The sequence below is a fragment of the Globicephala melas genome, chromosome 1, assembly GCF_963455315.2.
Source record: "Globicephala melas chromosome 1, mGloMel1.2, whole genome shotgun sequence".
NCBI lineage: Eukaryota > Metazoa > Chordata > Mammalia > Artiodactyla > Delphinidae > Globicephala > Globicephala melas.
In genome coordinates this window covers 35,053,984-35,071,334 of record NC_083314.1, presented here as the reverse complement: position 1 = coordinate 35,071,334, position 17,351 = coordinate 35,053,984, and the positions used below count along the sequence as shown (strand labels likewise).

Below are 17,351 nucleotides of genomic sequence, written 5' to 3'. Positions count from 1 at the left end.
TCACTAGAATAGACATTTACAGAGAGTACGCTCAACCCCTTTTTCTAAAAAATCTCAAGTTACAGCTGGACTCTTTTGTTCCATTTGAATAGTAAGGCATCTCTGAGGTTTATTTTTGGATTTTTAATACTTTCCTCGGTTGCAGAAAGGACATAATTGTTTCAACAGAAACCACAAAACCTTCAGCTTCTATTCAACTTGAATGGAAAAAACAGCTTCCTCCAAGTCAGCAAGAAAAGTAAGTGACGACACCCAAATGTGAGCCTGACCTGGAGGCACACAGAGTTGGGGTGGGAATGGGGGGCTTTCCCCAGATTTGCTGCCCCTCACTCAGCCACAACACTGCCTGGGACAGGGCGGAGGGCCATCATGCAAAGCTCAGTTTATTTTCCAGGCCCGATCCAACTCTTCTGCCCTGTCGCTGTCCCCTTTGAGACACAACCTAATTTTTCTTTGGTTCATGGTTAGTCCTGTGTCATGAACCCTGGGTCCTGACAAGGAGGATCTTTTCAGTTCCAGGAAAAGGTCTTCAACCTGCATTTCCACGCCCCTACACACACCTAATACCAATGGGTGGGGTGGGGAGGGGACAGACACACTCGATTCTTTTATGATTTAAGGAAAACTTCACCTCTTGTTTCAAGACCTCATGATTTACACATGCTGAAAACCTATTTAAAAACCAAACATGGAAAACAGGCTGAAGTGCTGCCAGCTCTCAGGTGTCCAGGACCTGGCTGATCCTCTAGCTTGCACATGGCTTACCGCCCCTTGGTTCACCCTCCTCTTTTTCTGTACCTCTTTTTATGGACATTTCAGCGTTCGTTGGCAGAAGGGAAGCAGATGAATGAGGAAGCTCCACTAACTTGCATATTCAATGACATTAGCTCATGGGGCAAAATGCTATGTTGGGTTCTGGTGCTGATTTTGCTAATGATCCAGGTCATCGCAGAGAAGTCACTGACTCCCTGAATGCTAGGGAGTGACTTCTCCCCTCATTTGTGAGATGGCCATGATTCATCCAGCCCTGCCTGCCTCACAAGGGCACTGCAAGGCTCAGTGGAGCCAGTAGGCAAGAAAACACTTTAGATACAGCCAAGTCATCTCTGAGATAAAAGTAATCTCTGTTCCCACAACTTCTTGGCCATTCTCAGTATTTCTTGTTCCACGTGAATATCTCCATCCTTGCAGGCTCACAGAACACCAATTTGTATCTTCAGCAAACACGACAATTCTTTCCCAGGTCCAGCATCCGGTAGAAACAAACCATAAAAGGATAAAAAACAAAATGGGCGAGGAACATCGCTCTTCTTTCAAGGCTGACTTTTGTGAACCTGTGGTCTGATTTAGGAAAGGTTCCTGTAAGCCACATTTTCATGTTCTAGCAGCCCTAGCCAACAGCCGCTGCAGACATCTGGGTGAGATCTGCTCTGCCCTAGAAATGTTTGTTCAAGAAACAGGGATGGGGCTTCCCTGGTGGCGCAGTGGTTGAGAGTCCACCTGCCGATGCAGGGGACATGGGTTCGTGCCCTGGTCCGGGAAGATCCCACATGCCGCGGAGCGGCTGGGCCCGTGAGCCATGGCCGCTGAGCCTGCGCGTCGGGAGCCTGTGCTCCGCAACGGGAGAGGCCACAACAGTGATAGGCTCGCGTACCGCCAAAAAAAAAAAAAAGAAACAGGGATGGGGAGCAGAAGGTGGCGTGCAGGCCCTCCACTGAAGGGTAAACATGACCCAGTCTCACTGGGGTCACAGGTGAGGGACATACCAGTCACCTGCCTGCCCACCCAGTGACACACAGGAACTGACTGAACTTTCCAACACCACCCTTCTTCCCAGCCCTCAGCACAATGTCCGCTCGTGCTTTCCCCCTGATGCCCTCAATGAGGCTAGGGCAATAGGGGTGGGTAGGGATATCCTGAAGAAAATCTGGGATGCACTACAGCAACCAGGGGTCACAGACCCCTCAGCTAGCACAGAGTACTCTCCACCAGCAGGCTGGGCACAGGGCAACTGTGCCAGGACAGACCCCTGCTGCTTTTTCTCCTTCCTCTCCAAAAAGGCAAAAGAGAACCAAATGTCACAGCTTTTCTTATGGGTGCATCTCTCAAGAATGTTCTCCATGCCAGGAACCACGGGCGGGCTAGAACAGGCCCTGCATGAACTTGTTGGCCACTTTGGCCAACACCACCACTACACCATGGAGCATTCTCGGGGTCCATCAGGCTCTGCCCATGTCTCCTCGGCATGGTGTTGGGGTGCCTCAAAGAACACCCAAATGTCACCCCCCTAGGTCTGAGTCAAGACAGTCTTGAGCTTGGAGTGGCGCTCCTCCTGACTGCTCCCTGGCACCGATCTTATTCCACTTCAACCCGGGAACCGAGCCTGCTGCCCTGCCTGACGTCATCACCTCGGCCTCCTTGCTCATTCCCCAAAGCCTAAAAGCTGGCTCTGCTCTCCTCCTAGCCCCAAGATCCAGCCCTGAAGATGTAGAGAAACTTGCCAAGACTCTTGGAAAAAAACCGAAAGTGACTAAATGCAGAGCTATCTCCCCCTTCAGGGCTGGCCTTCCCAGGGTCAGCGGCCTCCACCACTTCCCGACCCAGCCAGGGGAGAGCCGAACAGAGCCTGCGGGAGGAGTGGGTGGCAGGGTGGGACGAGGCCCTCTGGAGGGTCAGAAAGCATCCTGCCACGGGCACCGGCAGATCTGCAAGCCCATGGTGGGTGAGAGGACTACACGAGCTGGTGCTGCTGGAAGCCAGGATGGGGGGAGGGGGAACGTTCTGTCTGCGTGCTTTGCACGCCCACAAATACTCACCTGCCAAAGAATTCTCACCTTGTCATCAGAGGAATGCGAACAGGAAGGGCCTCTGGTCAGGCCAGAGATGTGCTTCCAGCTTCCTCATCAGCCTTAATAGCACCCCAGCAGGCAGGGCAAAAGCGGCACGCAGCTCCTTCCACGGGGAGACTGAGGGGTGAGGGGTGGGTGTCGGGAGCCAGCGAGGGCCCCGTGGGAGAGCACCTGGGAAGCAAGACCCAGGACGCTCCCACGGCCGGCCCAGCGGGGGGCTGCCCCTGTCCCAGAGATGCTGGGCACGGACCAAAGGAGGGAAATGGCTTGACAGCCCGAGATAGTCAGAGGCCATCTTCAAGGCCAGTCGGGTTTGCCCAACATGAGGGTCTAACCTGCCCCTGCCCCTGGCCAGATGGACGGGCGACTCCTTCTCTCCACGTGAGACCTCGGCAGAAGCCTCCCTGCATTCTGACCTCATGAATCTGTTCTGAGGACGAGCGTGGCAGCCGTATGCAAACCCTTTGTGCTCCTCAGAGAAAAGGCACTGTGGACCTGTGAAGAATTCTTGCCGTGCTCATTCTCTAGGCTGGGTCTGCCCTGAACCTCAGCCGCTCTCCTGAGCCTTTGGCCCCTGTCACCACGCAGAAGCCGGCTTCCTGAGGCAGGAGGGTCACCTCACCAGCTAGGAAGGGCTCTTCGGCTGGGCTGGGGGCTCTCTTTTCCCTGTCACTCAGGGCCTACCTGCCAGGCTTGGCACCGGCTGAATTCACTGGTAAACTTGGGGAAAAGAGAGAGGTACCGGCTCAAACCCGCAGTGCTGAGGGGAGATGTCAATTTACTTCCACCTAATGACTGCAGGATCAGCAGGAGAACACACACGTTCATTACCAAGTCTAATTAGGCGGGCAGACAAGTGGCATTAATCATTTTTGACTGTACCTGGGATTCGAGCCCCTCTTACTCGAATAAGTAATTTTCTGAATAATCAGAAAATTTCATGCTCTGATGAATAGGGGGGGAAAAATTAAACCCACATTTAATCCTTTCACTTTCATCTTTTGAAAATACAGGAAGCAGGGAGGAGAGGAAACAATAACAGCTTGGGGAGCTCAAATGGCCTCGGCCAAAGCATTCCAGGTCCTTTCTCTGTCCTCCCTTGTCCCCCTGCAACCCACTCCACTAGGACGTTCCCTAAGAAGAAAACCCCAATCAGAGCCAGGGGCAGGGGAGGGATTGGGGATTCCACTATCTCTAACAAGAAAACAACCATTTCAGGGCTTAATTTTCCTAACCTCCAAAGCCAAACATGGTCCTGAATTAATGAAAATACTTCAGGTCATATACTTCAGTGCTACCTAGTATCCTAGACGAATAAAACACTTTCCAAGTGCCCAAGGTTCCTGGGTCTGCCGCAGGGACACTCAATGTCCATGTCCCCGTAACCTCTCCTACAAAGAACCCATGACAGGGGGTGGGTTTGTAGGAGCCTGTGGCTGTCACATGAGTGGGTCCAGTCTGTGCAGAGAGGTGGGTTGAGCTCAACCATTGATGCAGCGACGAGACAGAGCTAGAACGTCTGGACAAGGGGCTCTGTGAGATACCAGCCTCGCTCACCAAGGAGGCCCCTGTCCCCATCCCTGCAGGCTCCATGGCAAACACCTCATACTCACACCATAATTCAAGTCTATCACAGGAGGGGAAGGTCGGGATGATGAGCCCCACGGTCCCCCTTCCACCCTATAATCCCAATCACGTAACACTTCACAGCTGTGAACGGCACCCTCTCGAAAGAGGACCGGCTCCACTGGCAACGTGCAAGGCATGTCTAAGCATCCCTCCCTGAATGTTGAGTTGGACTTAGCTTTCCCCATTTTCCAGAGCATTCCTTGATCCAGGATGGCTAACATACCCACCAAAATGTGATGAAAGGTAAAAGGTCAACTCCATGTGCCTTCTACAGAAGAAAGGGTCCACAACCTGTAAGGGACATTCCCTGAGAACAAAGCCATAGGGCAGCCTGTGAGAGTTTTAAGGGTTGTTTGCTGTTGACCATCCCTCCTGGAAGGCTGGAAATGGGCTCTCACTGCTGCAACTGCCCCCACCCCAAGACAAACACACACACCACACACACACGAATTCATACAATCTACCTCTCTCTCCCCCTCCCAGTCCCCACTGGATTTCCTTCTCTATCTAACAAACATGACTTCTTTAATCCTAGAAATGAATATTAACTTTGAACTTTTCCTGTTGGCAAATCCAGCATTAACCAGAGCTCAGTTACAGACCTTGAAGTAGGGGTAAGCTTAAGTTAGAGGGATTTTCACTAAAAAGGCAGGCAGACAGTGGGAAGACAGTTTTCGAAAAGCTTCCCTTATTAAAAGCCCATTTTGCCAACACGGCTCCCACCCAGTGTCAGCCTCCTGCTCAGACAGATGTCACGTATATACCCACGGCTCTTCTGCTTGTTTCCAAGAGCAGGGAGATTTAATGGTAACAACAGGCAACCACCCTCACCAACCGCTACTTACTGAGACTGCGCTGTGCTGGGGACAAGTGGTACAAGGACAAGGGGCCTGGGTCTTCGTGACCTCTAAGCCATGGGCACCCTGTGAGGACGCTTGTCAGCCACAGCAGGCAGGAGTGGCATTGCTAGAGGACGATTAGCGTCCACACTGCCTGGGATGCTCAAGGCACCTTCTTTCCCACTCAGCTCAGCAACCACGTAGCGGTGGAAAACTGTACTCACTGCGTGGAAAGGTGAACCTCAGAAGTGTCAGGAGCCCAAACTCTTACAGCTGCTTGATGAGAGGGGATACTAACACTCATATTGCATTAAACATTTATATTGCCTTCTGCCAGGCACTGTTCTAAGACCTTTCCATACATTAATTCATTTAATTCTCACATGAACACGATCGTGAAGGTAATGTTATCATCCCCATTATTATTTTTTTGTGGGGGGGGGGAGCGAGGCTAGGCTTGTGGGATCTTAGTTCCCCAAACAGGGATCGAACCCATTTCCCCTGCAGTGGAAGCACAGAGTCCTAACCACTGGCCCGCCAGGGAATTCCCAATCATCCTCATTTTTTAAAACAAGGAAGCAGAACACAGAAGTGCCCAGGGTCACACAGAGACCAAGAGGCAGAGTCAGGATTCAAACCTAGGTCTCTGGTTCCAGGCCGTTCGCTTAGGCACTGCAGAGTATTGCCTTTCAAAAGTCATGGTTTTGACCCTCGCTTTTTGAAACAAAGATGAAACAAACCAACCCCACCATGGAATTAGAACTTCAACTGAAAGAAAGATGATTGGTGAGCTTGGCGGGCTGTGTCTCTACCTGCCAGCCATCAGAACATTTCCCAACTGTTCCCATCCAGCCACAGGTCCACAGTTAAATATTAATAACAACAAACAGAGGCTCCTCTCTATAGCCCCTTGATTCCAACTCTGCTCCCTCTCTGGTGTTCAGACATCCCTGGTTGGTATTAACCCACCTGGCCGGGGACCACCAAGTCACACACAAAGTCAGAGGACATGCCCGTGCACCTGGTGCTTCCTGCCCCCAGAAACTATCTAATGTGAAGTGGGCATAAATTCATTTAATTACGGAGAATCAGGCATATTCACATACAAACACACACATGGACACCATTATCAACAACACCCCCCAAATCATAAAACTATAGGCCAAATAGTCCCCCAATATCTTTTTCGCTCTTGCTTGTAAAGTTTTTTTTTTTTTTTCCCTCGTGGCCCGTCATGCGGGATCTTAGTTCCCCAACCAGGAATCAAACCCGTTCCCCCTGCAGTGGAAGCTCGGAGTCCTGACCACTGGACGGCCAGGGAATTCCCCCAATGTCTTCATACAAACTAGAATTCCAATGAAGCGGCTCTCCCAGGATTCTGGCACATTAAAACCCATTACAATGAGGATACTGCCCCTCCCTGTGTTGACAGGGTTGGTGGATGCAGTAAAGCACCCCAGGACCCTTGAGAGGGCAAAAGCTGCCGACACATCTGTGGGAAAGTTGCATTTGATTCTCCTGAAGGTCAGGGACATTTGCCAAGTGACAGCAGCCCTTCCACCCGCGTCACACACCTCTATATCTTTTGCCCTTTCCTTTTTAATTAGCACCTGAACTGAGTTCTGGTGGTGGAGGGAGCAGTAACCACTTTCCCCTCCCATCGTCCTCTTCCACTCGACCCTGGCTTAGAGTCTGAGCTCGCCTTCCCTGAAGCCAGCTGCAGTGGGAGGCACACTGCACAGCCTTGGCCACAGAGAGAGGCAAGGTCGGGTTTTCCTGACGCGGATGTAGTTGCTGCTGTACAATGCTGGAGCTGGGTGGAAGCTGTGGGGCTGCTGTCATGCGGGAAGAGGCTTTGCTGAAAGATGCAAGCCACAAGCCATTTCCAGGGATGCTTTCTAGAGGTTGTACCATTGTCTGTGCTTTGTGCTTCAGATATTTAAACTATCTGTATAAACACATGGGTATGGATATCCTCTGCCAAACATGGTAACAGCAAATGTGAGGTGGGGTGGGTTGGGGGGGTAGGAAGAGGACATCTCTTAAAGAAATACACACACTTAACTGTCGGAAGAGAAAAATAATAAACCCTCAAGAATACTGCAAATTTGCTCAGAAAATCTATACACTGGATGCCCAGTGTTTTAGTAAGGCTTTGAGAAGAGTATGGCTCAGGAGGAGGCTGGAGGGGCCTGAGAACTCTGGGGAGGAAGGGACAGGGCAGGTAGTTGGGTCATTTTCCAGCAGTGACCTAGGAGGAGGAGGCAGGGCACAGCCAAACATCAGAGCAGAGTCCAAAGGTCTGAGGGGCCAGAGGTGGAAGGCAGGAGAGGGCACAGATCCAGGGTCACCTCAGGCTCTTTCAACCTCATAGCCTGTTTCCATCCACAGCCTAACCAGATCTCCTCCCTAACCCAACAGGTCGCCCTGGAGGAGGGGTGTACCACAGGCAGGCGTGTACCATGGGCCTGTACCATAGGCAGACACACAAGTCATTCTGCCATTACCCTAATAAGCACGGGGCAAATGGTCATCTCAATACCAGCCTTACAACCCACTCACAAGAACTTACAACAAAAGCAAGAAGGTGCACGGGAGACTAGGCAATGACCTTGTAGCTTCAGGTATCGACCCCAACCTACGTGTGTGTGTGTGTGTGTGTGTGTGTGTGTGTACATATGTGTCTGGGGAGGAGCGAGGCGTGCACCTGTCTGGGGAAGAGGTATTTGTTAAAGACCTCATAAGCATACCTGCGCAGTAGGCAGTCACTAGAAGATACCGGGCAGGGGACTAAGGCGCAGAGCGTCTCCAAGACTTACCTACCTCAGTTAAAGTCGAGGTCTCCCCTGGAGCCAGACAGGGCAGTGCCCCCTCTCTGCCTGCCTCAGCCCCCTCGCAGTTGCTCGCCCATGGACTGCGGTCTTCCCCTGCGCCCCTCCCTACCCTGCCCTCACACTCACTAGCGCAGCGCAGCGCCTGACGCAGCACCTCTCGTCCGCACAGGTCACACCAGCCCCAGCCACTCCGCAGCTCCAGTTCGGCGAAGCAGTGCCCCTCGCCTCGCTCCGCCGGGACGCGGGGATCCTGCGGCTGCTCGAAGATGCTCCGCACGTCTCGGGGCCGGGGCGCTCCAGGCCGCCGCCGCAGTCTCTGCTGCAGACCAGGCCGGAGCGGGCGAGCGGGTCGGGAAGCCCGAGGCTGTGGCTCCAAGTCCCCCCGGGCAGCCCTTCTGGCACAGCGTCCCTCGTGCGCCCCGGGCGCAGTGGAGAGGGGCGCCGGGGCGCAGCGGCGCGAGGGCCGGCCCGGGGACGGCGGCGGCGGCGGCGGCTTGGGGCCGCTCAGGCTCTGTAGATAGCGCGGCGGTTCTGGGTCCAAGAGTAGCCGGTACGGGCGCTGCCCGATGGCCGGGGACGCCATGGCCATGCCGGGCTAGCGGCGGCGGCGGCGCCGGCAGCTCTCGGCGTCGGCGCTGCTCCCGAGTCCGCCTCGAGAGAAGGGAGGCCCCAGACCAGCGCGCCTTTAAAGGGACCGCAGCCTGCAGGGCGGGGCGGGGGCGGGGAGACTTCGGAGAGGCAGGAAGGAAGACCCGAAGGAACAACCGACCCGACCAAGTGGCCGGGGTGGCGGCGGGGGGCGCCTGAGCGAGTGTGGATTTAGGGGCGTCTTCAGGAAGCTGGGGCAGCTGAAGGATTGCGTATGGGAAAGGCTCTATACAGGACAACTCAGCAGAGGCATTCTGTTGGGGGTCGCCTGCCTTCAGCCCTGCCTCCTTCCCTCTCTCATCATTTCCCCCAACACCAGATCCCCCGCAACCCGCACCCCAACACGCCCAGGGGAGGGAGCGGGCCGAAGGGAAGGCTTTAGGAGCTAGCTGAGGATGGGGTCTAGAAAGATTTCCACCGGCTCAGTGTCCGCCCGCCACCCTCCCGGTTTTCACGCCGACCGGAGGGATTTGTTGCCCTGCTGTTCCCCTCTCCGCCGTTCACCGTCCCCTTGCGCGCAGAGCCAGGTGTGGGTAGGGGATGCCCGGCTCCGGCTCGCGGGCCCGCAGCAGCTCAGAGTCCCGTTGGCGCGGAGGAACGCGCGGCGGGGAACGCTTGCCACGCTGATGGCGAGAAGCCGCCTCCGCGATGCGCAAGGCTGTCCCCGCGCCACTTTCACTCTGGATTTCCCCTCTCTCAGCAGCCCTGTCGGGTAGGATAGTCCTTTCCCGGAAGACTGGAGTTATAGTTGTCCTGGGTCCTAGATTGTGAGAACGCTCCAGCGCGCCTGGGTTGGGAGAGCTTTTCTTCCTAAGTCAAACCCGCCTCTCCCCATAGCTGTTCTAGTCATTACTGTGGAAATACATCCACCATCACCACCCCCGACCGCAAAAGCCTTATTTTGTATCCGGTATGGACAGCTCACCTGTGGGGCCCAAAGAGCGATCCCCATCTATCAGTTCCAGATCCAGGGTAACCTGGATATGGAAGCTTCATAACCTCCCCACTCCTCTCGAGTTTAATGCTCTACTGTTACCGCCTTGAAAGCCTTAATAATTTTTGAACAAAAGGCCAGCATTTTCTTTTAGCATTGGGTCCCACGCATTGCGTAACCCGTCCTGACCGTCTCTCATAGATGGGGAAACGGGACCGCTGGATCTTTGAACCTGTGTGTCCCGTCAGACCCACTGTATGACCCTGGACCCGCTCTAGCTTCTACAGTTTCCTTAGCTGTAAATTGGTCTGGGAGTGGGGAGACAGGTAGATGCTTTTCCCATCCTCTCCGGTTCCACCACTCTGACTCAGTGATCACTGACTGTCCTCTCAAAACTTGGAGTTCAGTTTGGTTGATTTAGCAAGAAGTCACCAGCAAATCCACTTTGGAAATACGCAGCCTAAATTCTAGACCTGAGTTGCTCCCTCCACTTCCCAGACCAGAGATGGGTCTCCCCCTAGTGTCTCCTAGGGGAATCTTCGCTTTTGCTTTTCGATTTCCCCTTGGAGGTAATTTTTAGGTAATTCCTAAAATGTCAAGAGTCCAGTGGTCAGGGAATTCCAAACTTGCTTTGGCCCATGGCTTCTCCCTCATGGTGGTGACAATCATGGAATCCTCTGGTCCCCTGGGTCTCACCAGAGGCTGGAGCTTCTCACCTCATGAGGTGGCTTCTGGGTACTTGAGAAGAATGACCCCCAGGAGCCAATAGCACAGTGCTAAGAAGCAGAAGGAGTTGAGATGGGGGAGTGTGAGCCAGAGCCACGCCCTCTGCTCTCCCCCTCCGCTTCTCCTCTCCCCTGTCTCCCTTGCTTTCTCTACATCGGTGGTTTTCGAAAGCTGCCATGCATCACAATTACCTGGAGGGCTTGTTAAATCACAGATTACTGGGCTCCACCCCCTGAGTTTCTGAGTCAGTTTGTCTGGAGCTGAGGTTTGAGATTTTGCATTTTTTTCTTTTCCATTATGGTTATTACAAGATGTTGAGTATAGTTTCCTGTGCTATACAATGGGACCTTGTTGTTTATCCATTCTCTATATAATAGTTTGAGATTTTCCATTTTTAACAAGTTCCCAGGCAGTGTTGATGCTGCTGGTCCAAGGACCCCACTACTTTAGATTTGGTGATAAGAGAATGGGCTTCTCTGCTCTTTGCTGCACAGAGCAGCTGAAGTTCAGTGGGACACAACCGAGAAAAAACCCAATGGGGTGTTATTCTACAATGCTTTCTGCTGAACGTTGAAAGAGGAAAGCACAGTTCGCCTTTGTGGTCTCTTTTTCCCATCTCTCCCACTTCTTCTGCGAGCACTTTTGTTGCAGAAACCTGTATCGCGTATAAATATTTGCTTGTATCCACCCTCTGTTATCCATCCATCTTCACAGGCTTGAGACTTGTTCAGAGATCACTCCCTCCAACTTTGGGAGAGCAGTGGGCTGGGTGAGGTCCAGGGTGTGGACCAAGCTTGTGCTCTGGTGACAGCTTGGTGTGGCAAGAAGGGACCTGGCAAAGAGTGCATCACGGGAAGGCCAGTTTTGAAATGCCATTTGTGAAATTGCCAACAATCTCCATCTCTGTCCTGTATCCCCCTCCCCCAAGCATGAGTTTGGGCAGCTCAGCCCAGATTCCCAGGAGAGGGAGGCTCATGGGATGAGTGTTTCCTCTGGCCCTGGGAAACTGAGGACCATCTGGAATAATCAGGCATTAACCCCTTTTCCCAGTTGCCTGAGCTGTACAGAAAAATGCTCTGGTTTTGTTTTCCTGCTCCAGCCCTGATTTGGAGGAGTAATACGAGCTGCTGTCAGCACTGCAGAGGGGAGGAGATCGAGCAGGGCCAGAGCCCTACACTTGGCTTCTGGGATGGGAATGGAGATAACATAACTCCATGTAACCAGTCCAAAAAGTTTATCAAGTTTATCTTAAGGTTCATCTCCCTGAGCCAAGCAATTGAGGTCGGAGAGGCAGCTGCCTTTTCTGAACCCCAGCAGGAGGCTCTCTGCTTGGAACTTGCCTCTTCTGATGTCATCTTTCCCAGCCCAGTCTACTTCTTCCCCAAAAAAGCATCCTCTCCCACAACACACACACACACACACACACACACACACACACACACACACACCACACACACACACACACACACCCCATTCCTCCTTCATCAGGGAAGAAGTACTAAATAAACTCCGGTCTTATTGTAGGGTTAGGACCTGGGGTAATAATGTCTGATGGCTGAACTTCAAAATTGTTTGGATTGGTCTTTGGTCATGCAGGCCACGGGGGTGAGACCACAGCGTCTGCTAAGATACCTCCACTGGGAGTTTTTCCCCCTTGTTAGCAGATCCTCTTGGCTCAGAACCATTGATTTGTTTTCTGTTTGTGACTCACTCCCAGAAGAGTGGGTGTGTTGTTTTTATTTTTGACCAAAGGGAAGGATGGTGACAGTGAGTTTGAGTGTGTGGTCAGTGTGTGAGGTCACTTCAGAGGTGGTTCCAGAGGCTGTCGGGTCCCTCATTGGGTGAGTTGTTTCAAGGCTGTCCCTTCACCCCCAGGGAGCTTCCCAGTAGGAAGGAAAAGGGGAGGACAGAATGTGGCCTGATCTAAAGGGGAAGTTTCTGGGTTTGTTTGGCTTTGAGGCACTTGAAGTTGCTTGAAATCCCCAAGGAATTTAGGGACCTCCCAGTGATTCTGACAGCACGACTATCTGCATGGGATCAATGGACCTGTCAGGACAGGTTAGGTTACGCTGCAGTAATAAACAACCTCAAGTCCCAGTGCCTGTAAACCAGAGACTTCTTTCTCACTCACGTGACACGTCCTTTGCCTGTTGGTAGGGAGATTCTGTTCATCAGACTCACGCAGGGACCCAGGCTGATCGAGCAGCTACCACGTTGAATGTTGCCCATCACCAAGCCAGAGGAAAACCGAGAGAGCCCAGAGGCTCCTACACCAACCAGCATGGAAAAGCTCCAGTCACTTTTGCTCGCAACTCATTGGCCAGAACTAGTTCTATAACCCACCCTCCACAAGGGGAGCAGGAAGTGCATTCTTTCCATGTGCTCAGAATGGGGAAAGAGCTGGAAATATTTGACGAACAGCACCATTCTCTGCAGTCTTTAAGGGCACAGAGCAATCATTCATTTAACAGGTAATTACCTAATATCCGCTATATCTCAGGTGCTGTTCTAGGCACTAAAGATGCAACAGTGAAGTAGCCATGCTCCTGAAGCTTACGTTTAGTGGGAGAGCCAGGTAATAAACATCCCAACCTAAGTGCAATAGAGCCTCAGGTCATGCACACTGTGATGACAAAGTACAGTGAGGGATAGAAAGCAACAGGGGCTACTGTACTGGATTGGGGGGGTGTCAGGAAGGACCTCTCTGAGGAGCAGACATTTAAACACAGACCTGAGTGGAGTCAGCCCTTTGTCTATCTGAGCAAGGGTGGCCCAGGATGAAGGAACAGCAGGCACAGCACACCCCAGACTCTCCCAAACTTTGTGAATATGAGTTCGTTCCAAATATGTATTCCCAGACTCTCCCTCCAGAGACTGATTCTGTAAGCCTGGATATTGGCCTGTATTTTCTGTGAGTTTGATGAATGTGACTCACAGACCACGCTTTGGAAACGGGACCAAGGCAGTGGGTAGTGGGATTGTGTGAGCCCCTTCGTAGACATTCGAAGAAAAACGCTCTTACTCTTGTTAGCTACAGGATGACAGCTCTTTGAGCAGCTTCCTTTCCCGCCTGGGCAGCTTTGGCATATAGAGCTCAGCCCCCCCAGAAAGTCAGTAATACCTTCCATTGCTAGACTGTGAGCCGGGGCTGTGACAAAACATTGTCAGGGAATTAAAATGTTTGCCACCTGCCATGTGTTATACGTATTTACTCTAGGAGCACACACTGAGTACCTACTGTGTGGCAGGTACTCTCGGCTTGAATGACCTCATCTTCACGGCAACTCTGTGAAGTGGTCAGCATTCCCGTTTTACAGATGAGAAAACTGACGCTCAGAGAAGGCATGTGACTGGCCCCCAAAGGTGTCACAGTCTGGACTGCAATCTGTGATTTTGCCTTTGCACTGCCCAGCGGGTGTGGTAAAAACAGCAGTGTTTAAAATCTCTGACGTCACTTTGTAGGTGCTGTTTGAAGAACCAGCAACATCTTTCCCCGTTTTCCTCTCTCTGTTGAAATCTTGTCCAACTTTCAAAGTCTGGTCCAAATACCAGGCCCTCCACAGAGCCTTCCCACAGTCACTCAGACCTAATTCACGGCTCTTTCTCCCAAGATCCCACAGCAAGTTGCTTGTGCCTTTAGCATCCACATCGTCCTAACAGGATTCACATTTTGTGCAAATGTAGTTTGTACCTTTTTCTTCCCTCACTTAGGTCTCGTCAGTCTTTCTGATCCCACTGTGCGGGGCAAATAAGAGGTGCTCATCAAATGTTTAGTGCAATGAAACCTGGAGGCTCCCAACCTGTACCTAATACAGAATTTATCTCTTAATGTCCCTTCAAGCTATGGCTTCTGTACCCACGGAGGGGGAGATGAAGGAATTGTCTGGTTCAGGAAGAATAGAAGGCACTCAAAGCCCTGAGGGGGCTGGGTAGAAGTGGGGTGGTGTTGGGAGCTCCATTTAAGACTCATGCACATCCTCCAAAGTTGCTGGTCACTGCAGGGGGATTTCCTGTCTTCACGTGCTAGTAACTGGCTAAGGGTGAGGGCTGGTAGGGTACCATCTCTCCTTTCAGAAGGTTGGGTTGTGTGTCACCCAACACCAGTGCTCTTGTGGGGATCATCTAGGTCCTTGACAGTGCCTGGGGACAAGAGGGCAAACCAGGGTGGGAATGTGATCAGGGACATGAGGGCTGCTGGAACGGTGTCACCATGAAGGGGGGTGGGGTGGGGCTTGTTGTCCAGCAGTTTAGTGGTGTCCTCCATCTGCATTTCAATTATGGAATCTTCCCATCCCCAGCTACTCTGCCAGGCATATGATAAGACTGGTTTGTGTGTGTATGTTTCTTCTTTCTGTGTTGGAAAAACTCAGATATTCCAGGCAGATTTGTCAGCAGCTTTTGCCCTCAGCCAGAGGGGAGGATCCAAGCCACAGCCACGGACGTTCCAGCACTAAGCCAGTGCTGTGGCAGGCGGCCATGGACCAGAGCAGTGACAGACCAGTGCGAGCAGAGTGGCCTGGACGACCTCCCACTAGAAGCATGTGTGAGTGCATGCACACAATACGCCTGTCTCTCTTCTGGGCCTCTGTCTTGTTCCTCTTATCTCTGCTCCCCCTCCCCTCCCATTGTCTTTCCCTCTCCATCCCTCTATCTCTCCCTTCCTCTCCATCCTTCCCTCCTACCCTCTCTCCTTTCCTCACTCGCAGCTCTTCTCACTCCCTTCTTCTTTCTCTTTTTCTCTCTCGTGAAGCGTGCAGGGAAAGGATCGACTGCTTCAAGTGGCTCCTGGAATTCTGAGCTTCCAAGGAGAATAAACTGAAGCTATTTCAGGTCACACTAGCCCATTCCTTAGCACCTCCCATCGGGGTTGCCTGATTATGGAGTTTTTTGTGAGATGAAGGAAAAAGAAGCCAGGAATTCCACCCTTTACAAAATCACTGAAGCAGTTTGGAAGTGAATCCCTGATGACCAGCTGTGGCGATCCTCTGGGGCTGCCCCTGCTGCAGTGAGGAGGCCCCAGAAAGCAAATGGTGGGCCCAGGAGGAGGGAGGGCACGTCGCTATCCCTTAGACTGGCTTCCCTGTCCTCAGTTGTCAGGTTGGGGGGTGGCGCCTGGTCCAGTGTACCACCCACTGCCCACAGGTCTATACTGGGTATTCACATGTCCTCTGCTGGACACGGAAAACTCTGCCTCAGTATCCTTGAACTTTAGCTTGTGGAAGAATCAGTGGGGAAACTCATCAATGATGGCGGTTCCTGGGCCACACCCGTACCAATTGAAATCAAGAGGTGGGTGGGGTCACAGAATCTGGGTTTTGAACCAGAATGCTTGTCTGTGAAGAGGAAACTGCGTAGGGACTTCCCTGGTGGCGCAGTGGTTAAGAATCCACCTGCCAATGCAGGGGACACGGGTTCGATCCCTGGGCCGGGAAGATCCCACATGCCACAGAGCAACTAAGCCCATGCACCACAACTACTGAGCCTGTGTGCCACAACTACTGAAGCCTGCGTGCTCTAGGGCCCACGTGCCACAACTACTGAACCCGTGTGCTGCAACTACTGAAGCCCACGCACCTAGAGCCCGTGCTCCTCAACAAGAGAAGCCACCACAATGAGAAGCCTGTGCACAGCAATGAAGAGTAGCCCCCGCTCACCACAACTAGAGAAAGCCCGTGTGCAGCAACGAAGACCCAACGCAGCCCAAAAATAAATAAATAAATAATTTAATTTCAAAAAAAGGAGGGGGAAGGAACTGCGTAGATTCTGAGAGAGATGCAAAAACTATCGCCCTGAGGCTCCAGGGCACGGAAAGAGGCACCAGCCCCTCCAGAGCCCCCCGGGGAGCCCGACGTGCCCCTGCTTCCTTCCAGTTGGGCCCCTTTAAACGGAGCCGGCCCGTTTTTTAGAGCATGCGCACCGTGAATCTGAATGCTGCGTGGACTCTTCCCAGATGTTTGTGACTGATCTGAGCCACCGACTGAGCCTTTCTGAGACAAGGGCTCCTGTTTCTCCACCCACCCTGCATGGTGGCCTCAGCCCTGGGCGGTGGGGCTGGGAGGGTGTGCAGAGAACCCACGTGGTGTTTCAGGCCCCTTGTGGAAGTACAGAATCTATCCCTACCCATAACTTTGAAAGATATCATCTCCATTTTACAAATGAGGACCTGAGGCATGGGGTTTCAATCCACCCTCCACATGGGCACCCAAGAGTTCTATCTTTAAAATACCAGTTGGACTTCACCTAAAACCCGTTTCTGTGATTCCCTGAGGTAACGCCCAGGGTCCTGCGTGTGGCCCACAAGGAGCTCTTGGGTCTGGCCCCTCCCTTTTCCCAACGACCGCTTCCCACTTCAACCTGTTCTCCAGTGACACACACGCTTGTGGTTCTTTCCATGCCTGGGCTGGTGGTGTTCCCACTGCCAGGGGTGCCTTCCGTACCTTCTCTGCTAGGTAACCCTGCTTATCTGCCAAGACCCCACTCTGGAGTAGCCTGCTCCCCAAGTCCTCCCCTGACCCCCTCCCGGCGCCCTGAGCACCCTCCCCTGTGAGGGTGGTGACGCAGTCCCACACCTGAGCTGTGCACTCCTGTCTCTGAACGCTCCGATGATACTGAAGGGCCTTTCCCCATCGAGGTAAGCTCCTCCGCGGCAGGCATGGCACCCTAGTCACCCACGTAGTTCTAGCCCCTCGCCCGGGCCCTGGCACACTGCAGGTGCCCGGTTCACATCTGAGCAGCTGAACGGGCTCTTCATTTTAAGTGTCATGTTAGGAATCACTACAGAGAACAGAGGTCGTCAGACACGTGAGGACCTTACAAGGTTCTGGAGGAACTGGACAAGGTCATGGGCCTTGGTCCAGTTCCTTGCTCCCTACTGAGATGGTATCAGAAGCTC

General features: G+C 52.7%; 1 protein-coding gene across 1 annotated transcript in view; it reads right to left on the bottom strand.

The window, feature by feature from the left end:
• RASSF5 (Ras association domain family member 5) overlaps positions 1 to 8,815 on the bottom strand; it is a 71,095-nt gene extending 62,280 nt beyond the window's left edge. Inside the window, exon 1 of the mRNA XM_030872855.3 lies at positions 8,278 to 8,815. Within this exon, the coding sequence (XP_030728715.1) occupies positions 8,278 to 8,740 (463 nt within the window). The 5' untranslated portion in view covers positions 8,741 to 8,815. The remainder of the gene's footprint in view (positions 1 to 8,277) is intronic.
• Between the last annotated feature and the right edge of the window lie 8,536 nt (positions 8,816 to 17,351).